Source organism: Sceloporus undulatus, chromosome 3 (assembly GCF_019175285.1).
Source record: "Sceloporus undulatus isolate JIND9_A2432 ecotype Alabama chromosome 3, SceUnd_v1.1, whole genome shotgun sequence".
Lineage (NCBI taxonomy): Eukaryota > Metazoa > Chordata > Lepidosauria > Squamata > Phrynosomatidae > Sceloporus > Sceloporus undulatus.
In genome coordinates, this window is record NC_056524.1 from 232,187,247 (window position 1) to 232,214,637 (window position 27,391).

The 27,391-nt window shown below is 40.0% G+C and overlaps 1 protein-coding gene across 1 annotated transcript in view; it reads right to left on the reverse strand.

Moving 5' to 3' along the window:
- CUL3 (cullin 3) overlaps positions 1 to 21,486 on the reverse strand; it is a 45,929-nt gene extending 24,443 nt beyond the window's left edge. Inside the window, exons 1-3 of the mRNA XM_042458730.1 lie at positions 21,288 to 21,486; positions 5,662 to 5,775; positions 2,259 to 2,419 (exon numbers count right to left, since the gene is read on the reverse strand). Coding sequence (XP_042314664.1) covers positions 2,259 to 2,419; positions 5,662 to 5,775; positions 21,288 to 21,485 — 473 coding nt within the window. The 5' untranslated portion in view covers position 21,486. The remainder of the gene's footprint in view (positions 1 to 2,258; positions 2,420 to 5,661; positions 5,776 to 21,287) is intronic.
- Positions 21,487 to 27,391: the final 5,905 nt, after the last annotated feature.

Genomic DNA, 27,391 nt, shown 5'->3' on the forward strand with positions numbered 1-27,391 from the left:
CTGACTAACAGATAGCTGAAGTGAAAATGTATGTGAACAGTATGCATGAACAGTGAAAAAAAACCCTCTTTTAGTTGAAAATCACTGTAATAGTCCACACTATAGCACAAAGTTTTTGTTATTACTGTTAACTGCTTGAGTCAAGCCTGACACATGGTGACCCTGTGCATGAGACATTTCCAAGATTCCCTGTCCTCCACTATTTTGCCTAGTTCCTGTATATTTATACTTGTGACTTCCTTAATAGAGTTCATCCATCTAGCATACGAATGTCCTCTTTCTAGTCCCCTCCACTTTTCCCAGCATTATTGTTTTTTCCAGTGAGTCGTGCCTTCTCATGATGTGTCCAAAGTATGACAGCCTATGTTTTGTCATCTTGGCTTCCAGAGAGATTTCTGGCTTGATCTGCTCTAGGACACATTTGTTTGCTTTTTGGCCATACAAGCGATCCTCAGCACTCCAAGTATAGGAACTCTTTTACTCTTTCTATTTCTTCATTGTCTAGGTTGAATATGTATAGATTCTCTGTGGTCATTATTTTTGTTTTCTTTATGTTCAACAGTAAACCTGCTTTTGTACTTTCTTCCTTGATCTTCTTTAGTAGTTGTTCCATGTCTGGGAAGTTGTCTGCTAGAATTATGGTGTCATCTGCATATCTTAGATTGTTGATATTCCTTCCTTCTATTTTCACTCCTCCTCCATCTATGGCCAATCCTACTTTTCTTACAATAAATTCTGCATATAGGTTGAACAGGTAGGGTGATAAAATGCAGCCTTGTTGGGAACCATTCTGTTTCTCTTCTGACAGTAGCCTCTTGTACTGAGTACAGATTACTCATCAGGACTATTAGATGTGTAGGGACCCTATATTTTTAAGGGCATTCCATAGCATTTGATGATCTATGCAATCAAAGGCTTTAAAACAAAGTTTTATTCATGAAATGTATAAATATAAATTTAAATATTCTATTCAAAGTTTATTCAAGAAGTATCTCTAAATTTTATTCAAAGTTTTTATTAAAAAAATATCTAAAGTATACATTCGACTATAAATCGACCTCATGTATAAGTCAGGGTAGGTTCTGGGGCCAAAACTATGGATTTTGAAATGACCTGTGGGTAAGTCAAGAGTAAAACTTAGGGGCATGTAATAAAGGATCTAAAGGATGAAGCAAAGGGAAACAATGCTAAAGAACTTCCAAAGTTCGAGCAGACATAACTGTTTGTGCTCACGCCTTTTGTGTCGTGTCTTTTAGATTGTAAGCCTGAGGGCAAAGAACCATCTGACTAAAAATTTTATGTACAGCGCTGTGTAAATTTACAGCGCTTTATAAATACTGTAAAGGTTAATAATAATAATAATAATGAGAGCAGTGCTTCCAGGACAGGTTATACCCTTATCTTTTACTAGGGGATGGTGCCCTTTTTTAAATAAGAGATAAAGTACAGTATTTACATTGACCTGTGGATAAGGTGATTCAGGTTTTTGGGGTCAATTTTTTTACTAAAATATCTAGACTTATATATGAATACATACAGTAAATATAAATTAAGAACTTTGCAGAAAAACTACAAAACAGTTTGTCTGTAGAGGAATGTTAATATTAAATGTGTGTAGACAGATTCAGAAAATAAAGATATGAGCTCACAGACTTGGGATATATGGGGCAGTGAGGAATTTAAATATTGTTTGTGAGTTTCAAATTAGTAATGGAACACTAACAACTAACAGCACTATATTCTGTAAATAAGCCAGTAAGGACAAAATGTTGACAAGTAAAGACTTGTTGAAGTGTAGTTCTTTAGAGCAGTGCTACTCAAGCTATCTGATGTGGAGGATCAGCAATTATTTTTTTCCTGTGTGGCAGGGACCAAAACTATATTGGGTACAATTGTTTTTCATTCCTGGAAACCAATGGCTCAGGGACCAAAAATTGTTGAGAGACAAGCACTTAGAGTAGCACTGCTTCAGAGAAGAAGGAAACAGAACGCATGCAACTGATGTATGCAGTCTTATAACTTCATATACTAAGGGAACATGTAGGCAAAACAAAATCAAGTTTAAATCTGAAACAGCAAAGAAAATGGTAAAGAATTAAGTAATTATTAAATAGCAGCTCAAATACAGTAGAGACAACAAATTGATAATGAAGTATAAGACTGAGAAAAGCAAACAAAGGCAGAAAAAATGAATTCATGAACATAGGTCACATATATCAAGGAAACAGTCTCAAAGGAACTCCTTTTTAGAGTCATACCTGTCTACAACTTCTCCTTTCCGTTCCCTTGCAATCATGTCCAACAATGTCTGTCGGAGATGATCCCTAATACATCCATAACGTACAACTTGATCACGAAAGATGATTAATCCCAAATTGTAGACATTCTCCACATTATTTTGTTGTACATATACACGGTCCTAAAATTGATGAAAAAATATAGTTACAATAAAAGTATTATATGCATTTATACAGTTTAAGATGGCGGTAGTAAATCTAATGCCCTCCAGATGTTTTAGGCTACAGCCAGCATATTCAAGGATAATACAAATGACAGCCTAAAACATGTGAGATGCTAGCCTTGTTTTAAGGGTAAATCTAGGGCATTCAACTAAGTTGCCTAAGCAAATCTTAACAGTTCATCTAGAGCAGTGGTGAACAAATTGTGTCCCATGAGGATTATGCAACCCTATCCAGGACCTCAAAGTAGCCCCCTCTAACATGTTTCTTCCATGAAGTGATTCTTTTTAACCTAAAAAGGCTCAGTGGGGATTACATTTCAGTGTCAAACTATCATCCTCCTGAAGTTTCTGCAGTGCAGTTGGTATTTGAGGGTGGGGTGGCAAGATCTGGGGAAGGAGGAAAATGGCCAGAACCTCAGAAACTGTACATCATCCTTCATCTAAAAACACTGCTCAGAGCTGCTTGAACATACTTTTCCCAAGCTGTAACATTTTTGATAAATTCACCCTCTCCTCAAAGAACAACACTTTAATGTCCTTTATCCTACTAATTGATTAAAAAAATTACACTTGAGATACATTTGATATCAATGGTTATTATTTATACTGTACATAAATATATTAACAATTAACAATGCAAAAATCAAAGAACTTATAACATATGGTCCTTCAAGCACCACACAAGTCTCTAGATCTGAGCCATCACAACTTTTATCAGCTCTACTGTCTTTCAAATGACATGTAGAGTTTAGACTGAATGCAAACCAACCAAAATTCTTCTGAGCTATCACTTATGTGCTCACCTGTAGCAGATTACACTGAATGGGAAGAAGTGGAAGATGACTAGAAATTGGATTATTTAAAATATACAAAAAAAAAATGATTATAAGACTTAGAAGGAAGACTCATTGGGAATCCTAACTGTGAGATCTTAGAAGATTGCTAGCATGAAAATAATATACATACATAAATATACAAACACTAGCCACTATATATACTGAACAATTGGGATCTAGGAAAGAAAGATCTCCTTAAAGTAATGCTACATGCTCATTATATTCATATTTATTAATCTAATTTAATTTAAAGATGAATAATGTAAACAATACTTTGTATAATCTTCAAAGACAAGGATAATTAAGGGAGGTGGCAGATAACTGCATGGTAATCAAATGGCAAAGTGACACAGATGCTAGCATTTGCATGGAATGATACAAAATATAAATGATGCCATTGTGCTGGTTACATAATGAATCAGCAACACACCTGGGATAACATTTAAAGTGTTCTTTAATCCCAGTCACAAGATTATATCAAGAACAGTTTCCTAAACATTGGTGAACACTGAATTGGTGAGTACAGTCGCCCCTCCTTTCTCACGGACTTGAAATCCACATTCTTGATTATTCAGAGGGATGACCTCCATTATCCTCAATGGGGCTCACCCCTGTGGTTCATGCCCCCCGTGTGTTCATGGGGGCGTGCCCCATTCAAGTCTATGGGCTTGAATACGTGCAAGTCTCCTTTTTCGCTGGGGGGGGGGGGCGGAACAGATCCCCCATGGAAACGGAGGACCAACTGTATACTGAAATGGACTACATGAAGCTAAAGATAACAGAATCATACAGCCTGAATATTTGAGATTAAGGAAATCTCAACTGAAACAACCAAATTAAATCAGGGCTGCCAAAGGTCAATGACATTGACGCAGAAATTGCATTACAGTTAGCTCAGAACAGTGCAGTCTAGTGATGGTGAACCTATGTTGAACATTAGGAAGATATGTCTACACTAGAACTTTACTACTTTGGTATAATTGGCAGTGTTTGCATCTTATTATTTCACTGCCTGGTGTTCCACAGCAACAATTATCCCTTTTCTAACACTGCAGCATTCAGGACAAGTTATACCCATACTTGTAACATGAACACCAGTGATTTAAGCTACATCCAAGAACTAACTGATGAAATCTGCATCACATTATGAAATGTATCCATGTTTAAAGATGCCAATTCTGGATTTAGCCAGCAACATTTATACCTTCAACAGATAATGGTTTTGAACAATTCATCAACGTTTTTACAGATGACATTTCAACACAGTCTCCTTCAAGCCTACCACTGGGCCTGGCAATCTGATGTATCTAATCTCAACACACTTATTTACAAGGTGATACTCAGCAGAGGTCCTGAGGTAGGATGTCTAACTCACTGCAGCCATTCTTTTTCAGTCTGATAGATTTTTATTCAATATATTTTCTTGTTTAATTATGCATGGCTACTTGAATGCTGTAATAGTGCCACCACTCCTTTTTTCAGATTAGGGGAAAAAATCCAAGTTACCCAAACTATTTTGTAATTGTCAGTCTCACAGAATGATAAAATTAACATTGTTCTTCCATTAGTGTTCAGTGTACTGGTCAGGTTCAATGAAGCAAATGCTTTCAACATATATGAAACCTGGCATTTTAAAAACTGCTCAGAATTCAAACTTAACCAATGATTTGTAAGATGTTTTCTATGGTTTTGAATATCTGTTGCAAGTTGCAAAAACTGGTTTGTCTGAATTAAAATAAAACATTTCCAGGGTTTATATCAACAGCAGCAACATGTGGCTCATTTGTTCTTTTTCTGGTCAAGCTCCTCTGAAATCTGATGATATGATTATTGTAAAAAAAAAGTTGTCTTTTTTCTTGAAAAAAGAGACATGCGGGATTCGTGCACCTTTGTTCATAAAAGAAGATACATCATATTAACAGGTATAAAGGGAAAAAAGTGACCGCTGTTTCTGTATCATTGTTCTTGTAGCACAGTAGTGCACAGTCCCAAAGCACTAGAGGCAGGGGAAGAGTTCCAATGTGTCCCCTACCCTTAGGAGGTTGTTCACCCTACCATTATTATTAATTTACAAGATGTGACTAGAGAACTAAAAAAGAAATGGGGTCCAATAAATCAGCATAATACTACATCTAGTGCAAAACATTACATTACAAGGAAGAAATATGAAAGCACATACCTGATAATTGATAAGCAAAAAACAAGAGTATACACTTGTCACAAAGATATTAATAAACTTGGGTTCAGTTTTTAAAAAAGCAAATGGTAACAGACAATTTTTCTATCACTATGAATCTTTTTATTATTTTTTTAAAGACTGAAGCTTCTTAGCTATGGAATAGTAAGGACATCAGCATTACCTACCATATACATCAAAATGTCTCTGATCATCACCATTGCTGTCTGATGATCATTCCATGCTTGGTTTAATGTTTGGAGGAAGTTGTTATTTAATGAATTTAGCACATCTTCCCGCACCTGCAACAGAAGAGACTGTCTTACTATATCAACTTAAACTTTAATATAGATTACTGATGAGTCAGTATCCCTTTCAGTTTCTCCTTCATATATGCTGTTCTACTATTGCATCAACTTCTAAAAAAGCTATTATCCTTGCTCGCTGACCAGCTAAAATTCACACATCACTCAGGAGTTCATTACATGCAAAAGAGGGAAATGGTAGAATCATGGACAAAGAAATGAAACAGCAAACTTCATTAATTTATTGTGTTTTTATGGCAGAATATTATTCTCAGAAACCGAACAGGTTGCAGAAATGGGTGTCTTTGGTTAAAAAATTGAAAATAAATACCCCCCATGTTTTGACCTGGCATTGAAAATACACCAATGCTAGCATGAATTGTATCTTCAAGTCATTCCACAAACAAGGCAGAAAAGCTGAGCAGTCCCTCTTTGTACTCTCACATCATAATAATATATTTAATAATAATAATAATAATAAATTTTATTTGTATACCGCTTTTCCACAGATCAAAGCAGTTTACAGCTGTAGAAAACCATTACAATCATAAAAAACCGTTACAAAACATCTCTAGATAAAAAACCAATTATACAAAATTTAGAACACAGTCATACAGCAAGGTAAGGCAGGGAATCAATGGCATCAACATACACAGCTTCATTTAGCAGGGAGGAAGGCTTGACAAAAAAGGAAGGTTTTAAGCCTTTTTAAAAATGTTTCTAGGGGGGTCGTCAAATGGAGCTCCTCGGGAAGGCTATTCCAGATTCGCGGGGCCATCACTGAAAAGGCCATCTGGGATGTAGAAACATATTTGGAAGGTGGAATTTCCATAAGATTCTTCCCGGATGTTTTGAGTGTGCGGGGCGGATTATATGGGGAGATGCAGTCCCTCAAGTAACTGGGGCCAAAGCCATGTAGTGCTTTATAGGTAATAACCAACACCTTGTATTGCGCTCGGAAGCGAATAGGCAGCCAGTGAAGATCTTTTAAAATAGGTGTTATATGGTCAAACCTAGATGTACCGGTGACCAGTCTGGCTGCCATATTTTGTACTAACTGAAGCTTCCGTGCTTGGTACAAGGGTAGCCCCATGTAGAGCGCATTACAGAAATCTAGGCAAGAGGTTACCAGATCACGTACCACTGTTTCAAGGTCCCTTTAATAAATAATAAAAGTTTTATTTTTATACCGCCCTTCTTGCAATCAGGGCGGTGTACAGCAATAAAAACACATACATATAATCAAAAAACAATTACAATTAAAATCACATTAAAAACAATTCTGGCCAGCTTGCCAGTGCTATCAGAGGGGGGAAGGCTAACTGGAGCCTGTGTCCGGGAATGCTTTTCTGAACAAGAAGGTTTTTACTCCCTTCTTGAACTGAGCCAGGGAGGTGGCCGAGCGGAGCTCTCCGGGCAGCGAATTCCAGAGGGCCGGGGCCGAGATGGTAAAGGTCCTCCTAGAAGTGGAGGCCAATCTTGCCCCTGGGACCCTCAATAGTTGCTGCCCAGATGTTCTGAGTGTGCGGGGCAGATTGTATGGAGAGAGGTGGTCCTCTAGGTATCCTGGGCCCAAGCCATTTAGGGCTTTATAGGTTATAACCAACACCTTGTATTGCGCCCGGAAAAGAATAGGCAGCCAGTGCAGATCTTTCAGCACTGGTGTTATATGACTGGCCCTGGATATGCCAGTGACCAGTCTGGCTGCCATGTTCTGTACCAATTGTAGCTTCCGGGTTTGGTACAAGGGTTGCCCCATGTAGAGCGCGTTGTAGAAATCCAAACGAGAGGTTAGCAGAGCATGTACTACCGTTTCAAGGTCCCCCCGGCCTAGGTAGGGACGCAGCTGGCGGATAAGCTGAAGCTGATAGCAGGTGCTCCTGACCGTCGCATCCACCTGAGATGTAAGGTGGAGCGACGAGTCAAGGAGCACCCCCAGACTGCGTACCGAGTCCTTCACGGGAAGCGTGATCCTGTTCAGGACAGGTGGAACCACCGCCATCCCCGGGCCAGGAGAACCTATCACGAGTACCTCCGTTTTCTCTGGATTCAGACTGAATCGGTTTTCCCTCATCCAGCTCATTACCGACTCCAGACAGGCCACGAGAGTAGAGACGCCATCCTCGGTCACTGCATCAGTCAGAGGCATAGAGAAGATTATTTGGGTGTCATCAGCGTACTGATAACCCCGCGCCCCATGTCTCCGGATGATCTCTCTCAGCGGTTTCATGTAAATGTTGAAAAGCATGGGAGACAGAATGGCTCCTTGAGGGACCCCAGATGTAAGGGCCCTCTTATCGGAGCACACATCTCCCAGCTGCACCATCTGGAACCTCCCAGAGAGGTAGGACCGGAACCACTGGAGCGCAGTGCCCCCGATTCCCACCTCTACCAGTCGCTCCAGAAGGATACCATGGTCTATGGTATCGAAAGCCGCTGAGATGTCCAAGAGCACCAACAAGGACACGCTTCCCCTGTCGATGCCCAGACGGAGATCATCGACCAAGGCGACCATGGCCGTCTCAACCATGTAGCCCGCCCGAAAGCCGGTTTGAAATGGGTCTAGATAATCCGTTTCATCCAAGATCGATTGAAGCTGGATTGCAACCGCCCTCTCGATCACCTTCCCCAAAAATGGCAGCAGTGAAACTGGCCGATAATTATTATGCATCAGGGGGTCGAGGGAGGGCTTTTTAAACAGCGGTTTTACAATGGCCAATTTTAAGCTGGATGGAAATTGCCCGTCCCTCAGAGATGTATTTATAATCCGGTGTAACAACGAGGTTACCACCGGTCCCCCCTGAGCCACTAGCCATGAGGGACAGGGATCAAGAGAGCAGGTTGTTTTCCGAACGCTTCTAAGGATCTTGTCCACATCATCGGTACTAACCAACTCAAACTGATCCAGTTTAATGGAGTCCACGGAGGCTCTGGATGCCTCTACCCTAGGTTCTGCCCTAATGCCGGCGTTAAGACCTTCGCTTATCCGAGAGGTTTTATCCGCGAAGAAGTTGTTAAATTGGTCACAGCAGGCCTTAGAAGGTTCAAGGATCTGGTTCGGGGCAGGAGGGAGCTGAGTTAGCTCCCTGACTACCCTGAACAACTCTGCTGGACGCGACTCCGCGGACGCGACACGAGCACCATAGAATGAATTCTTAGCTGCTCGTATCGCCTCTCTGTAGTCCTCCAAGAGGCAGTCCAGGAGAGCCTTGTCGGCTAAGCGTAGGTGTTTCCGCCAGTGATGCTCTAGCCGTCGCAGAACCCGCTTCCTCGCCCTGAGATCTTCCGTGTACCAGGGCTTACGTTTGGAAGCAGGCCTGAGAGGGCACTTGGGAGCGATCCTGTGTATAGCCCTAGAGAGACCGGTATCCCAGATACCAGTCAGGGCATCAACAGAGTCGCCGTCATCTCCAACCATGTTCCCCTCTAAGGCTTCTTGGAACCTTCTGGGTTCCATCAGCCTTCGAGGGTGGACCATCCTAATAGGTCCACCACCCCCGGGGGGATCTGGGTAGGAGCCTTGATTTTTGTCTTCACGAGGAAATGATCCGTCCATGACAGGGGGGAAACATTAGTTATTTTCCGCATTTGGCCCAGGTAGGATCGCAGTTGGTGTATCAACCAAAGTTGATAGCAAGCACTTCTGACCGTCGCATCTACTTGAGATGACAATTGAAGGGACAAGTCCAGAAGTACTCCTAGACTGCGAACTTCGTCCTTCAGGGGAAGTGTGACTCCGTTCATGACAGGTGGACAAATTTCCTTCCCCAGGCCTAGGGGACCTATCACCAGTACTTCTGTTTTCTCTGGATTCAGACTGAGTTTGTTTTCCCTCATCCAGCCCATTACCGACTCCAGGCAGGCATTCAGAGGAGACACGCCATCCTTAGTCACTGCACCAGTCGGAGAAATAGAGAAACATATTTGGGTGTCATCAGCATACTGATAACACCATGCCCCATGATCTCTCCCAGAGGTTTCATGTAAATGTTAAACAAAGTGGGGGACAAAATAGCTCCCTGAGGGACACCAGATGTTAGTTCCCTCTTAGAGGAGCAAGTGTCCCCCAAGTGCACCATCTGGAATCTGCCCGAGAAGTAGGATCAGAACCACTGGAGCGCAGTGCCTCCGATACCCAACTCCCTCAGGTGTTCCAGAAGGATATCGTGGTCAATGGTATTGAAAGCCACTGAGATGTCCAAAAGCACCAACAAGGTCACACTTCCCCTGTCGATGCCCAGACTGAGATCACCGACTAACGCGACCATGGCAGTCTCAACTCCATATCCCGCTCTGAAGCCAGTTTGAAATGGGTCCAGATAATCGGTTTCATCCAAAACTGATTGGAGTTGGAAGGCGACCGCTCTCTCGATCACCTTACCTAGAAATGGCAACAATGAGACTGGTCTGTAGTTATTCCTTACCAGGGGGTCTAGGGAGGGTTTTTTTTAGCAATGGTTTAACTGTCGCTAGCTTTAAACTTGATGGAAATTTTCCCTCCCTGAATGATGCATTGATTATATGTTGTAACGTTACAGCATTCCCACCCTGGGCGGTCAGCCAAGAAGGACAGGGATCGAGAGAGCATGTCATCTTCCTAACACTTCCAAGAACCTTGTCCACTTCATCGGTATGTACAAACTCAAAGTGATCCAGTTTAACAGAGTCCACAGAAGCTCTGGACATCATATTGCCCCCCTCCCCCGGGTGGGACACAGAGGTGGGTTCATTCTGCAGACCTTAGTTCCAGGCCATGTGTATAGAGGCACTCCTTCATATATCAATTTTTCAGACTATTTAGAGCTTTAAATGTCTTTAATAGCATGTTGAACACTAACAAGCATGACTTTAAGTCCAATGTCATTACTCTAGAGTACTTCTTCATTGTTGTATACTATGAAAATAACCAAAGGAATATAGCCACCATAGAAAGGAGAAGAATGAATCTCTTCTGTAATATTCAAATGATTATCCTGAAGTCAACCTCTTATTAAACCACGACACACACGCCATACATAACCCCTCTACTTTTTCTTTCTAAGGCAAAGACTCATCACAAAATTCAAGAGCTTAATATATTAGAGACTGCAACTATTTTTTTTTAAAAAAGCCTACTATACCAATAACACACTTGATACAATTAAATTAGAAGATTTTCTATCTTTTTAACTGGCTATTGCTAAATTTAATATGAATTAAAAAAAAATAAGTTTTGATATTTGCTACATCTCTAAAATATGCTTTAAATTTCTCATTTCAATTGTGAGTTCAGTGATTAGTGGTGTCAATGAAAACTGTTTAGTGGTGTTAATGATACAACAAGTAATGGATTTTAACAGTTGTTAAACCAGGAAATCAGAAGAAGATTAAGAATGGGGAAGGTGGCTATGAAAGAAAAGATCCTAAAATGCAAAGACATACAACTCAGCACAAAAGTCAGAATCATACAGGCCATTGTATTTCCTATTACCATGTATGGATGTGAGAACTGGACAGTCAAGAAAGGAGGAAAATCAACTCATTTGAGATGTGGTGCTGGAGAAGAGTGCTGAGGATTCCACTGACAGCCAAAAGGACAAACAAATGGGTCCCTGAGCACATCAAGCCAGAAATATACCCAAAAGCCAAGATGATAAGACTTAGACTGTCATACTCTGGACACATCATGAGAAGGCATGAATTGTTGGAAAAGGCAATAATGTTAGGAAAGGTGGAGGGAAGTAGAAAGAGAAGAAGGCCACATGCTAGATTGATGGACTTAATTCCATAGGGTCACCATGGATTGAGAGCGACATGAAAGCAGTTAATAACAACAACAAGCAGCTTGCAAGAGGAAACCTTTTAGGAAAGTGTGCCCAATTTTCACTATGTTAGATAATTTTGTTGAGATTATTGAGAGAAAAGAGGTCAGGCATATTTTTACCCTATTTATTCTACCTATACGCAGAAAGCATAACATGCAGAGCAGGCTTAGACTCAGAGGCAGGAGGAGGGAGGAGCAGAGGTAGGAACATTAACAACCTAAGATATACAGATAACAGTGTACTATCAGCAGAAACCAACCAAGACCTGGAGCAAGTACTGAAACAGTTCAAGGAGGAAAGTGCCAAGGTAGTCCTGATGCTGAACATTAAGAAAAGAAAAATAATGACCATGGAAAATCTATAAGAATTCATTCCAGATAACAAAGAGCCAGGGTCCTTTTACCATTATTGGTGGTTGTGCAAGAGGGTGGAAAAATAATGGGATATGGTGAACAAAACACTGTGTGAAATGTTAGGTGTTGTAATACAAAGACAACCTGAACTATACTTACTAAATATGATAGATGATGATCTAGAGAAAGAATATGGCAAAACAATCTTCTATGTGATTACAATGGCAAGATTAACCCTGGCTCATAAATGGAAACCTGGAGAGGTACCAAAGAAAGAGGATTGGCTAAGGAAATTTTATGAGGTTATAGAAATTGATAAATTAAAGCTATTATTAAGAGGGGAAGTAATAGTCAAGGTAAACAATGACTGGATGAAAGTAACAGAATACATTTGAAAAATATATGAGGGATACAATGAGATAAACAGTTTTCTTTCTCTGTTTGTTTTTTTTACGTCTAGTTAATGTATAATTGATTTAATAACCTACCTGATATCTTCTTTTTTTTGTGTGGGTTTTTCGGGCTATGTGGCCATGTTCTAGAAGAGTTTTTTCCTGTATTTCGCCAGCATCTGAGGTTGGCATCTTCCGATGCTGGTGAAATATCAGGAAGAAACTCTTCTAGAACATGGCCACATGGCCCGAAAAACCCACAAAAAACTATGGATGCCAGCCATGAAAGCCTTCGGCTACCTGCTATCACTTGGGGGCTCAATTGAAAAACTGTCAGAGAAAGAGGAATTGAGCAAGAATATTGTAGCCAAATCTAACAATAGGTTAAGTAGATGAGGAAGACGTAGACAAGCTCTACAAAATATGAAACAGTAATGGAAATAATGAAAAACTCATATAGAATCACAAGAAGCAAGAGGATGAAAGTCAGGAAAGATAGGAATGTAATAATCAGAGGCTGATAAGAAGAAAGTCAGTGTGAGTGATTTATGAAGGTAAAAAAATGTGATTGAAGGTTAGAGTATGTGAGAAGAAGGTGGAGATATGTAAGAAATGAAGAGGAAAAGCAAAGAGGAAGGATGGAAGAGAAGAGAGTAAACAGGCGTGAAATAAGTAGAAGGGATTTAGAAATGGAGAATGAAAACAAGAAAGGGAAAATGGGAAAAATAGTTATTAAAGGAAAGTAAAAATGATAGAAGGAAGATTGAAGAAACAAAGGAGGAAGAAACAATGTTGGTAGAATAATGAAATGGAACAGATAAGACAAGATAAGATAAGAATCAGAAATGACAAATAGGTAGTTAAATTTTGGGATAATAAGAAAAAAGAAATTTTAGATTCTTGAATGGCAACTACTGTATATAATTGTATTTGCTTGTCTGTCCATAGTTTCTCTTCTTAGTCTTTTTGATTGATATCTGTGCTATTATAAAAGTATTCCTTCCAGATAATGAGAAAATTGAAATCGTCAAAGCATCCCTATAATTTGGTTCAAACATTAATCAGAACATAGACTGCAGTCAAGAAATTAGAAAAAGGCTAGGACTGAAAAGGGCAGCAATGAAAGAAATGGACAAGATGCTAAAGAGCAAAACATACCAATAGCAATAGCATTTACATTTCTATAGCACTCTCTAAGTGGTTTATACTCTGTGAACCAATCGCCCCCAACAAGCTAGGTACTTATTTTACCGACCTATGAAAGGATGGAAGGCTGAGTCAACCTTGGAGCCCTGGGATTGAACTCACAACCCTGTGGCTGCAGTACTGGCATTCAACCACTACACAACCAGGGCTCCCTTAAAAGATAACTCTGAACACTAACGTGAGGCTAGTCCAGTACTTCTCAAATAGTGGGGCGCGCCCCCAGGGGAGGGGGGCGCGAGGCTCCGTAAAGGGGGGGCTCGTTTGACCAATTTTATAGACAAATGATACTATTTACAATTGCGCGGGGGGCGCGAAATGTTTTCTTCTTCCTAGGGGGGGCGTGACAGAAAATAATTGAGAAGCACTCCCCATCACCATGTATGGATGTCAGAGCTGGACAGTGAAAAAAGCACATAGACAGAAAATAAACTCTGTTGAGATGTGGTGATAGAGAATAGTGCTGAACATAACATGGACAGCCAAAAGGTTCTCTAACATATCAAGCCCATCCTGGAAGCCAGGATGACAAAAATGAGACAGTTGTACTTTGGCCACATCAAGAGAAGGCATGACTCACTGGAAAAGAACAACAATGCTAGGTAACACAGAGGGAACCAGAAAGAGAGTAAGACCATATGCCAGATGGATGGACTCAATCAGAAAGGTCGCAAGTCTAAGCCTGCAGGACCTGCAGGACATATAAGTCTTGGAGAAGTTTAATTCACAGGGTCACCATGAATAGAGATCAGCTTGAATCCAATTAACAACAAACATTATTCAGCCAATAATTAAACAAGGATAATATCAATTAAAAAAAACCCCACTCCAAACAGTAACAACTTTGTATTTCAAAGCTGAATGCTACTATTTCAAATTGAATGGAGATTAGTATGTAGCAGTTACTAATCTTCCCAAGCTACTGTCCTTAAGTGACCTTTAGCACAACTTTTGCTTTACAGTATTTTGCAGCACATTTAGGGCATTGTGGGATAAGGGGGGTTGCTCCCTCTGTAGGTAACTCCCTCAAGATCTACTTCCTGCCTGCTGGAGTGATGAGGAGGGAGCAAAATATGTCAGAATGGCTCTGCCCTCATCGCTGGAAAAAAATAGCTTCAAATATCTTTACACTTCCCTTAGGTTGACATACGCCAAAGTAACTAAATAGTTATTCTGTGCATAGTACTCTTCATAAATATGTAAGTATGAACTGCACATAAATATATTAATTCAGCTAGTTTTATTGTACCTGAGACAGCTATAAGATACAACATACAAGGCATAGGCAGTACCTAAACAACACATATGCAATACTTCCATGTTCTACAGTAGGACCCCAATATCCATGGGGGGCCATTCTAGAACTTTGCATGGATACATGAAGCCACAGATAATAACGAACCCTCTATTTTTGTACTCAAGAAGGAGTGGAGCAGAAGAGCAAGTGGGCTTCTAGGGTGGAGGGAGAAAGGAAGAAATTGGATTGATGGAAGTTAAAGAAGGGATGAATTAGTTGGAAAAAAGGAGAGGGATGGTGGAAGATAACAAAGGGATGAATGGGAGAAGATCAATGAGAAGAAACTGTGATATGAACAAGAATATGTATAGTTACAGACATGTACAGATGATAGTGTATGCTTCAATTTTTAAATGGTTTAATAAAATTGACAAGAAATAAATTTTAAAGTCAGAATATACCCCCACCCCCCCCCCCCCTTACATTCTGTCCCGAGGAAGGGAGAGAATCTGAAGTGAAGTCTCACATACTGGGGCACATGGCGAATACATAGGGCACCAGGGCCATGGATGCTGCCACCAGCTGTGTTCTCTCTTCACCTTTTTCTTGGGTGAGTGATGGAAGCTCTTCCTTCCTGGCAGGGCTTGGCAAACTCCCTGTGCACACCTTTCCTCACTGGTCCCAGGTGCTTACCTTGAGGCCCTTAGCCAAGACAGCCCAAGGCAGAGGAGAAGCACAAACCAAAGGAGCAGGTGGCATACCAAGTGCAATTGAGGCAGACATCTGTGGACGAATGGCCGCTAAGCAAAGCGAGGAGTTCTCCACCTCACTGCCACCACACACTGCTTTGCACAGCAGCCAGCCAGAAGCATCTGTGTCAGCTGCAACCATTTGTTGCCACCTTGGACTCTTTTGGTCAGGAGAGCCCAGAGCGGCAGATCAGCACAGACCAGAGAAGGTGGAATAGGCGGTGGCAAGCTGGATGCTGCTGAGGCAAACGCTGTTGGCTGCCCTCAGCATCGCCCTAGGCATAGCAGATGGACTATGTGAGATCCAAGGTACCCATTTGTGACTGCTGTTGTAAAAAGGCCTTGCATACCCTCCACATCCTATACAGCGGACCCTTCTCTTACACAGGGGATCTATTCCCCCCTCCCCGGGATAACAGAAAAAGCACATATGCTCATACCCCACTGAAAATAATGAGTCCATGGTGTGGCGCATGCGCCATGAGCACGTGCACCACTGTTTGCCCCTGTGTGACCTCTGTGTAGCTGGAAGCTGCATATGGCACACCCACGTATGGCGCAGGCGCACTGTATAAGGTGAGTGCCTGGGGCTATCATGGATAGAAAGGGCTGCATGGGAGCTTCTCAAGCTCCTCCAAGAAGGCAGACAGGAAGTGGAAAGAAGGAAGAGAAAAAGGAGAGAGGACAAGCTGTGGTGCTGGCCTCCCTCTCTGCCTTGCCACCTTGCCTGAGGAAAAGGTGAGAAAGGATTTCAGCTGACGGGAGCAGTCATGGATCATAATGAAAGTGTGGGTACTGCTCCCGTAATAATGTATTTGGCCATGATGACAGTCAATGACAAAAGACACATTTTGTTAAATAGTACATCATCTCAGTATTTGCCTGTAAAGAATAACCAGATGACCCAGAAGAATCTGCACATTGAGTATCCCCTGTCAAACTTATGAGGAGACAAGTTGTGGTGGTTGGGGACTCCTTGTTCAGAGGAACAGAAGCAAACATCTGCATGCTTGACAAGATGAATCATGAGGTGTGCTGTCTACCTGGAGCCAAAATTCAGAATGTAACAGAGAGGCTTTCAAAACTGGTCAAGACCACTGACTCTATTTCACGCCAGAACCAATGACACTGTGAGGTGCAGCTTTCAGATCCTTGCAAAGGATTATGAGGATATGGGTAGGAAGCTGAAGGACCTTGGTGCACTGACTGTAATTTCATCTCTCCTCCTTGTCAAAGGACATGGCCCAAAAAGGGCAAGAGGAGTTGCAGAGGTGAACAAGTGGCTCCGCAAATGGTGTCACTGAGAACAATTTGGCTTCTTTTTCACAAAGATGGTCTTTTGACCAGGGAAGGGGTTCACCTCACAGCTCTTGGGAAGAATGTATTTGCTAAGAGGCTCACAAATCTGATCAGGAGAGGTTTAAACTGAGTTCTGGTGGTGAGGGAGACAGTATTTTAGAGGGCAAAAATTCAGCAATTCCTGGGGAGAAAAGACCAAGTGTTAGAGAAGGAACAGGGCAAGTAGTACTAGAGAACAACTGGGGAAAGAAAAACACACATGGACTTAAATGTCTCTACATAAATGCACAAAACATGGGAAATAAACAAGATGAACTGGAACTCTTAATACAGCTTATTAAATATTATATAGTATAGTAGGTAGCTCTGAAACCTGGTGGGATGAGTCTCATGACTGCAATGTAGTAATTGGGGAGTATAACCTATGTCAGAGAAAAAGACCTAGCAAGAAAGGAGGGGTAGTAGTTTTATATGTTGAAGATGTTATACTTTTGAAGATATCCATGACTTAAATCTAGGAAGCCAGGTTGAGAGCATGTGGATAAGAATTAAGGGGGAGAGAAATAAAAGGGACGTCATTGCAGGTCTATTACGGACCCCCCCCCCCAGCCAAATTGAGGATATGGATGATGCCCTCCAGGAAGAGATGACTGCACATTCCAAAATGAGAGAGTTAGCGGTAATGAGAGATTTCAACTATCCTGATACAGTGCACCCTTTTTTTACGTGGGGATCTGTTTCGGACCCCCCATGTAAAAAAAAACACGCGTATGCTCGAGCCCCATTGAAAATAATGGGGCTCATGCATGGCATGGCGGTGCGGCGGCATGCACGCACCATGGGCGCATGCCCCATTAGTTTTAATGGGACATGCTGTCCCTTGCGCCCCACGCACTCCCACGGGCTCCCTCGCAGCTTTCAGCGCATCCTGAAAGCAACGTATGACACGGGCACACTGTATATGTTGGCAGTCAACTTCTGCCAAGAACATCAGGGCCAACAAATTTCTGACCTGTCTGTGTCCAAAAGAAAGCAGAAGAGGAAACAAGGGGATCGGCTGTTTTAGATCTGATCCTAACCAACAGGGATGACCTTGTTAATGGGGTTGAAGTGGTAGGATCCTCAGTTGGGAGTGATCATGCTCTCTTGGAATTTGTTATACAGGGGAAGGGGAAGCCAAATATAGCCAGACACACATTCTAGACTTTAAGAAAGCTGATTTCTGTAAACTTAGGAAATTACTCGCTGTAATTCCATGGACAAGGATACTGAAAGAGAAGGGAATTCAGGATGGATGGGAGTTTCTTAAAAGTAAGATACTAAAGGTACAACCAAAACTGTTCCAATAAAGAAGCCAGAATGGTTGACGTTCAACTGAGCTAAGTGTTAAAAAAAATGTACAAGAAATGGAAAAATGGGGAAAGCACCAAAGAGGAATTCAAGCATATAACCAGTATATGTAGAGGGAAGGCAAGGAAAGCTAAAGCACAGGATCAATTTAGGATTGCCAGACAGATTAAAAATAATTAAAAGGGCTTTTAAGGTATGTCTGCAACAAAAAGAAGAACAAGAAAATGATAGGGTTGCTGTGTAGAGAAGATGGCCAAATACTCACCAGGGACAGAGAAAAGGGAGAACTACTCAACACCGTCTTTGCCTCCATTTTCTCTAAAAAGGAAAATTGTGCACAACCTAAGGAGCAAGGATCAGGTGGCACGGTGGGGAAATGCAGCACAGAATAGGTAGAGAAGTTATATTCTAAATGTATTCAAGTCTCCAGGACCAGATGAGCTACATCCAAGGGTATTCAAAGAATTGGCACAAGTAATTTCAGAACCGCTGACAATTATCTTTAATAATTCTTGGAGAACAGAAGAAATCCTGACAGATTGGGGGGAAATGTTGTCCCCATCTTCAAAACAGAGGGGGGAAGGGGGACCCAAACAATTACTGCCCAGTCAGCTTGACATCAATTCTAGATTCTAGAGCAGATCATTAAACAGATGGTTTGTAATTACTTAGAACACAATGCTGCGGATGGAAAGGCTGCAGAAAGAAAGATCCAACTGTATAAAGAAACTGAGGAAAATATAGTGATGCACCCTCTTTCCCTCTCCAGCCACAATAGGTCCTCTTACAGTGACTTCACAACACTCTCCACAAGCCTATTTCTCAGACATATGCATCAAAGAAGATAGGAGATGGCATAACAGTTTTCTCCTTTCTTACACAGGTAAGTGATACATAGTCCTCTTTTTTCATACCCATTTATATTTTTAATCAACTGATATTCTGTTTATCTTCTTTGGAAATACAGACATAACAACGTCCTAAAACAACTGTCAAAAGCTAGTGCCCTTTGATGTTTCTCCTCTAAAACTAACTGGGAAAAACAAAACTCCTTTCCCCAATTACTTCACAATTCCTGTAAATTTTACATTTCTAATCCTGATATTTTCTGAAAGCCTGAAGTTCAAACTTCTGCCTTTTGCTGCAGTGGACAATGACAGTGCTAGTGATGGGATAGAAATGTTGAACACTGGTGGAACATTTGTGGTCCTGGAATGTTTCCCAGGGGAGCAAAAAAGTCTTTGCGCACCACAGCATTGCCAAGTAGGAGACACAATTATAAATACTATCTTCTAATTGTACTTAATACTTAGCTCTTGCATAGTATGAGACATTAGACATGTTGGTGTGCTAATAAAAGTTTTCCACATCTGGAAAATACAAATCTATAAAAGAGGTGGGCCATGTGCAGGACTCCTGAGCCATTTTTTTCTGCCACATATTGCCATGAAAAGGGGGGGGGGGATTTCACCTTCTTTTGTCTTCTCGTTATTTCCAGCTGTTAAAAAAAAGGTCTCTGTTGGGACTAAAATGGCTTAGGAGAACATTAAAACATAGTAACATAGTTAAAACATAGTAAAATGTCATCTCTACAACCCTAGAGTGTTTTCTGGCACGTTGTGGCCCTCCAAGGTTACCTGGACAGCTAATGCACCCCATAACTTCCATCAGTTTCCCACGCCAGCTCTAAAAGGATCTCTCCAAACTGGGAGACTGGGTAGTAGAACGGCAAATGAGATGCAGTATAACTAAGTGTAAAATGATACCTATTGGGGCAACCCCCTCCTCCATCTATACGTATCTAGGATCAGGAAGACCAATGACTGATCAAGAAAGGGATCTTGGGGTTCTGTGGAACAGCTCCATGAAAATGTCCACCCACTGACAAGCTGCAGTAAAAAAAAGACTAATTCCATGTTGGACATAAATTAGTAATAGTACTGAAAACAAAATTTCATCATACCACTGTTATATAAAACCATGGTATAACTACACCTGAAATACTATATATAGCTCTGTATAATATAGTTTTACAGTATTGTATAGTTTTCAAGTATTGCACTTAAAAAGAAATTTTCCAAAATTAGAAAAGATGTAGGAAAGGATAACTAAAATAATGTGTGAACATCATGCCTTGGATTTGAGCCAACATAGTTCCTGTTACATTACAATAAACCAGATTTCAGTCCTGGTTTGTCTGAAGCAATTGTGAGAAGTTGCAGTTTATCACACTCAAGCCTAACAGAAAATGCTTTCTCATACAAAAGAGAAGGGGAGAAGAGAAAGAAAAACCTAGCACTTGACAACAGATCAGGGTTAGTTGTGATATCTGAATCAGGCCAATTACTGTATTCAGAGATTATACTAGACCAGGGCTTCATCTTACAAGTACAAGTTCAAGCTCATGCATTCCATACCTTCCTTCCCCATTCTAGTATGTGTTAAGCAAAATTAGCAGCTTTCAATTTTGGTTGACGCAAATCATCATGTGTCATTTCATATATACCTAGAGAATCAAGGAATTGGATTCTACAAGATTGTCCACAAACCAAGATTTTATTTATTTGATTTATATCCCACCTTTCTTCCTATGCAGGATCCAAGGCAGGCAAATCCAAGGCAGTTTAAGAAACTGGTTTGTGGCAAACCAGAATTTTCTGGATTTGGATAAAATGGCAAACAACTGGTTTCTTCAAATCAGAAACAAGAGTCCCTAATCAATCTTGTGAAATACTGAAGCCAGAAACTGCTGCAGTCTATACTGTCAAACCATGGTCCAGTGTTTCACCCGAATACAACTATCTCAGCCTCTGATTCACCTATAAAATTGGGACACTTAAATAGATAATAATGTACTTGCATGTGCAAACACTAACAAGACTATAAAACACTACAAATTTAAAGTGTTTGATAGTTTGTATGAGTAACAGTTTAAGTAAGTGTGAAGAGAAAGCACACTGCTAAATTTTGCACTCCCTCCTCCCACTGTTTATAAACATGCTAGAAAGCCATCATAATTCATATTAAGTAGAATCTGTATATAATTATCTAAAAGCAGCCACGTATAATTTTTTTCTATATAATCTTTCATCTTCTATATGATGCTGATTGTGCTCCAATACCTTGTTTATGAGATGTTCCGTAACAACTTCTCGTAGTCCAGTGTATAGCTTCTCTCCATGTTTATGTAATACCATAGTATATGCATTCCTATACAGTTCCTCAAAACTGAGACCACTGTTGTTCTTACGCTGAATCTCTTGGATTGCATTTTTTAGAAGATCCCAAATGCTGTTCACATATTTTTCATCCATGGTCATCTGCAAAGAGACAGAAAGGAAAATAAAACTAATTCAAACATCACTTGAGCTACAAGTTTCCAAAATGATGAACCTTTCAAAACTGTTATATTACTCATAACCCATGTTTACCTAATTTTCAGAAACTGTTCCAGATTGGCGGGTGAAGCAAGCCTGATATATGCTGCATTACTAATTCTCAAGCAGTTAATACTAACAGATCTTCAAACTGCAAAAAAACTGTTTTAAGATACTAGCCATTTCTTCCTCAAAATAAGTAGCACAGTTCACATGTGCACAGATCCATGACTGAATGACTTGGAGAGGTGACTTGTGTATGTAAACGAGCAATCACAGATGTAACCCCACAGACAAAACTCTTATATTAGTTCAATCAAAATAACTTGCAATGTAACCAGTTCCCACATGTGAGTTATCAAACATAGAGTAACACAAAACGAAATGATTCATTTTCAGTATATGCAAGTGGAATCTCTGGAAAATTTTATGTGCTACTACAAATTCCCCTCCATACACTATCATACACAGCAGCAGCAATATTGGCCTCAATGGTATAACCAACTACTCAGCTTAGTCCTATGACAATACCAAGCCCAATATATAACAAAAGGTACTGCTCTGAGTCATGAGTGAATCATTTGTTTTTAACTTACTGAAATATATCTGTGTCCATAGAAATGTCTGGATTACACTGAGGCATGATAAAAGCTTTTCCAGGTTTAAACTACCATCAACTTTACTCATTAAAGAGCTGATCTTGAAGGAAAACCAGAATATAAATTAATATATAAAAACAAAACAAACCTACCAGGACCCAAGAGATAATCTGCTCAATGAAAAACTGGTACCAAACCAGCAATCTACAATTACTCCAGGTAATAGTTTCATCATCCATGTTACTTCTATTACATAAATTACTGGTGAACATAACTACCCTTAGCCATAATGAGCAGTTTTCACTCCTGTTTAAAGGATATATTCAGTCAATTCCATTATATTGCCACAAAGTTTATAAAAATTTGGATTATAACACTTTGACATTTCTACATATGAACCATAAGCCAAAGTTAGGAAACCTTTGGCTCTCCAAGCTTACAACTCCCATCAGTCCCACTCAGCATGGCTAATAATGATAATGAAGTGTCAGAGTTCTATTCTAAAATATCTGGAAAACCAAACGTTCCCCACTGCTAGATTAAGCAAACAAGTTATTTAAACAAAGATTGGCATGAACAGACTCTCTGTGAGCACACATGTATTCAGAAACACAGTGACTAGGAAATAATGTTGTACTGGTAGTATTTCCTGCCATAAATGAGCATACATACACCTAGATGTCTCCTTAGCACTGTGAAATATCAAACGAAATTATAAGACTGCACAAACTATTTCTCACTGTACTGTAATGCTATTTCTTAGGTAATTTAACATAACCTACACCAGCTACATCAGGATGGCAATGGCAAACCCCCACTGAACAAACTTGATCCCTCCAAAAAAAACCATGATCGTTTCACCTTAGAGTCACCATAAGTCAGAAAAAACTTGAAGACACACCACCACCACCACAACAACAATAAACATCTGCTAAGCACTTCTAAGGTGGATGCTTAGAAATAAATCTGAAATGCAATTATAGTCAAAATATGCAACTTAATGTCAAAACAATTGCTCTAAAAATAACTTTATATATGTGTTTGTCTAATAACTAACACTGTCAAAGGTCCTTATGGTAACTACTTTTGCAAAGAAGTTAGTAAAACCTACAGGATAGTCTTGAAAATGAGTAAGCCGCATATATAAAAATGAATTGTCTTCTTAACCAAATAACAAGACTTCCAAGCTATGGCACACTTTAAGTGTAAACTCGATACACAGCCTTGCACTGTCTTCAGAACCTCAGATATATGTAACATCTTACCACCAGTGCCTATATATATGATATATACACCACAACACACACACACACACAACACACCGCTGCAAGGGACTTGGTGAAAAACCACCACCACATGCCTCTGAATCAATAAAAATCTACTTTCCACCAAGCACGCTTAAAGAGTGATGTGAACAACAAGGAACTTAAGGCACAACAATACAGTAACGACACATCAAATGAGGCAATGCATAATTGATGTTTCAGGGAGACTTCTGACAGTTCAGTTTAGTTTTGTAAACTATATGCTACCCAGCAATTACAGGTTTCTTTCTCAATGATCTGCAATAAACTGTTACCTCTGAAATGTTTTCTTTAGAAAGCTTTTTTCTATGAACCCTTTGAAAGGATTATTAGTCTGACAAAAAACTACCTTCATTAAACATGTATTCACCACCCATATAGAAGCTCGGCATTCTAATATGGTTACCAAGGGGGCACAAGAATAGTCTGTGATGTCATTAGAATGTTGAGGCATCTCTTAAAGAAATTTAAAGATTAAACATGGCTATTTACCACAGCCAAATTCCACACAAGATAGTGTTAAATCCCAAAGTTTTGTGGCAAGTCTATTTATTTATTTCCCACATTACTCCCAGCATGGAATCGAAGGTGGCGTACAACATTTAAAAATCATAATACAATTTAAAAACATTTCATACAAAAGTTAAAACATAATTAAACTAGTGTAGCATAGTGGAATGAGCACTGGACTAGGACTCTGGAGACCAGGTTTCAAATCCCTGCTGAGCCATGAAACCCACTGGGTGACATTGGGCAAGTCACTATGTCAGCCACAGAGGATGGCAATGGCAACCCCCTCTGAAGAAACCTGCCAAGAAAAACCCATAATAGCATCAATTTAGGATTACCATAAGTTGGAAATGACTTGAAGGTACACAACAACAACAGCTATGCATGCCTGCCTACAATAATCAAGGCAGACAGAATCAAACTCAGAATCCCTTACTGAGCATGTCTGAACAGCAAGAGAAAAGGGAAGAACAGGTTAGTCTGACTCACCTGCTATATCCAGCATGTTAAAAGAATAACAACACAGATCTATGTTTGGTCACCAAAACATTAATCATAAGAAAAGCAGAGGCTGAAAAGTGGAGGCTGGGTGAAAAAAAAGTTATCTCTGACTACATTTTTGAAAGAAGATTTCAAATGCTCTAGAAAGTTCAAAGTTGTTATTTATTTATGAAAGAATTTCTTGACCTGCATATTGTTAGTTTTGAATAAAAACTCTGCAGAAACATGTTGAAGTGCTCTTTTTTTGTGTGATGCAGTAACCTATCTCTATTCTTTCTAATTTTCTTCTGCTTCTAGTACAAATCTTCTGTTAAAGAAATAATGCCCAGAAACACATCTACTTCATTAACTGAAGTATAACAGTTCAACTTTTGGTCTGATTGTTGCAAAATCTATTTCTATTGCCCTGTTAGAGCTACCAGGACACAATGTTACAGTGAGAGTAAAACCACTAGGAGAGTTGTTATACCTTTATGTTACTGTTAAATGTCCAAGTCTAAAACTTTGGCTCTCTCCATATTTCCAGCTGCAGCATTCATCAGCCTCTGCCAAAAAGGCCAATTTCAGTTGGCCCTCTACATGTGCAGCTTTCACTTTTGCAGCTTTGATTATTTGCAGTTTTGATTAATATGTTATCTCTATGAAGCTCTAGATCTACCAGCACAACACTGACAGATGTTGACCATACAGTTGTGCTGCGGAACATAGAAGCTGCTAGAGAAAAAACTTCTCTAGGCATTTGTAGGTCCTCCAGCATGATTCTATGATCAACCTCTGGCAGATGTTGACCACAGAGTTGCACTGGAGGACCAGGAGATTTCTAGAGAGGTGTTCTCTCAGATAAAAAGAATAGTTTTTTTACTTGTGATTTTTCCACATTCACAGGGATCCTCCACCCCTAACCCCAGCAAATGTGGCGACAACTGTACAGTCCACCCGCACCATACACGGATGCACTATATGCAGCTTGCAGTTTACATGAAAGCCGCATATCAATCAAAGTAATGGTGCATGCGTCACCCCAAGCTGTGGGCACATACATGAGCATATGCGGATTTCCCCTTACGTGGGGGGATCCGGAATGCATTCCCCCCGCGTAACGGGAGGGCTCACTGTAATTCTTTTTGTTAAAGAAGTACTTCCAGGAACACACCTACCTTCATTAATTCAGGTATACCTATTAAATGATAATTCCTCATGTTTCTAGTTAAATATCTCAAATGAAAAAGTAAATGTATACACACACTACTGTTGAGTCCGTTAACAAACAATGGCAGTCAAAACAGACAGTACACTTGCAGTTCGTATTATTGCGGTTTTACTTTATACAAAGACTGCTGATGCACATGCCTCATACCATAGTAATTGTTGTGCTCCTGGGTCACCAGAGCTGCCTGGATTTGTTGTGCTGCTATTACTGCTGAATCTGCTACAGTAGCAGACACCCTCTACACACATTTTCTCTCTCAAGACAAGGAATATGGCCCCTATACACATTATTTATGAGTTGGACTCAACTTCCAGAAGTGTCTAACAGGGCAGATTTGTTTTAAAGGAAAGATTTTTCTGCTGCAGTGATAAATTCAGCACCAGCAGACTGAGGGAGTGGCTCCTATTAGATATGGAGGTACTAAGAATTACTGCCTTCTATAGTTTCATAATGATCAAGAAGTCTTGAAAAGTTTACTTTGTAAATCTGCATCTATGTATCTATTTTATATTCATCTTTTAAAAACTGCTTTGTCAAAATGACCACCTTATAATTTTCATATTATAAATATTGTTGGTTGTTGTTAACCACCCTCAAGTCAAGCTAGACCCATAGCGACCCAGTGGATGAGACATCTTCAAGACTCCCTGTCCTCCACTGTTAGGCTTAGTTCTTGCAAACTAATACTCATGACTCCTTAGTAGAGTCCATCAATCTAGCATGCAGCTTTCCTTTCTTTCTACTTCCCTCCACCTTTCCTAACATTATTGTTTTTTCCAATGAGTCGTGCCTTCTCATGAAGTGTCCAAAGTACGACAGTCTCTGTTTTGTCATCTTTGCTTCCATGGAGATTTCTTGCTTGATCTGCTCTAGAACCCATTTGTATATTTATAAATATAAATTTGAATGATAATGATGAAAAGGCTGAACTGGGCTCTGAACATAATAAGATTATGGTGGCACACATATTCCCCAAAACAGAAGAAAAAAATGATGCTCTGAAAGTTCTTAATATTTCTGCTTCTATTCTAATCTTTCACACTGTACTAGAAGAACATACCAAAATATATTCAACACATGAAACTGCAACTATCATTTATATTCAGACTATTGCTATCAGTGCCACTATTCCACAACATAAGTTTGTTCTGCAGTCCAGTGACCTATTTTCCCTAACACTGTTGTTCCATGAAAGAGGAAACTTACTAATTCTAAGAGCCAACTGTTGCAAGTTACAATTTTTTAGGTTACATAAAAATGAAATTTGGGGGGACTGCTGGCTTACAGTATTTCCTCATGGACTACTTTCTTATTTAAAATCTGTCACAAACTGTTTCTCATTCACTTTAAAAAGAAAAGCCAGATAGGAATGTTCTAGCGGAATATAGGGGAACTAGGATCCTCTATTCCTTCAGCTGCTGCTATACAAGGCTGTTACGTTTTTTTAAAAAAACCAACACCACCACATCACTACATCACTGCAATTACGCCAATTCTGGTCACTATATGACCCTCATGACTTTAGATATGCCTGAGTTTTTTTCCCCCCCAATTTCCCTCTCTACCCCACTTTCCTTTTTGTGCCATGGCTTTTAAAACAGAAGGAGGTCAGTCTTATTTTTACTGAAACACAAGCTACTTGAGAGCCTTACCTATTAAAGCAGAAGGTATAACTAAGTAAAGGAAAATATTCAAGTATAAAGGTTATTCTTTATTATTACTTAG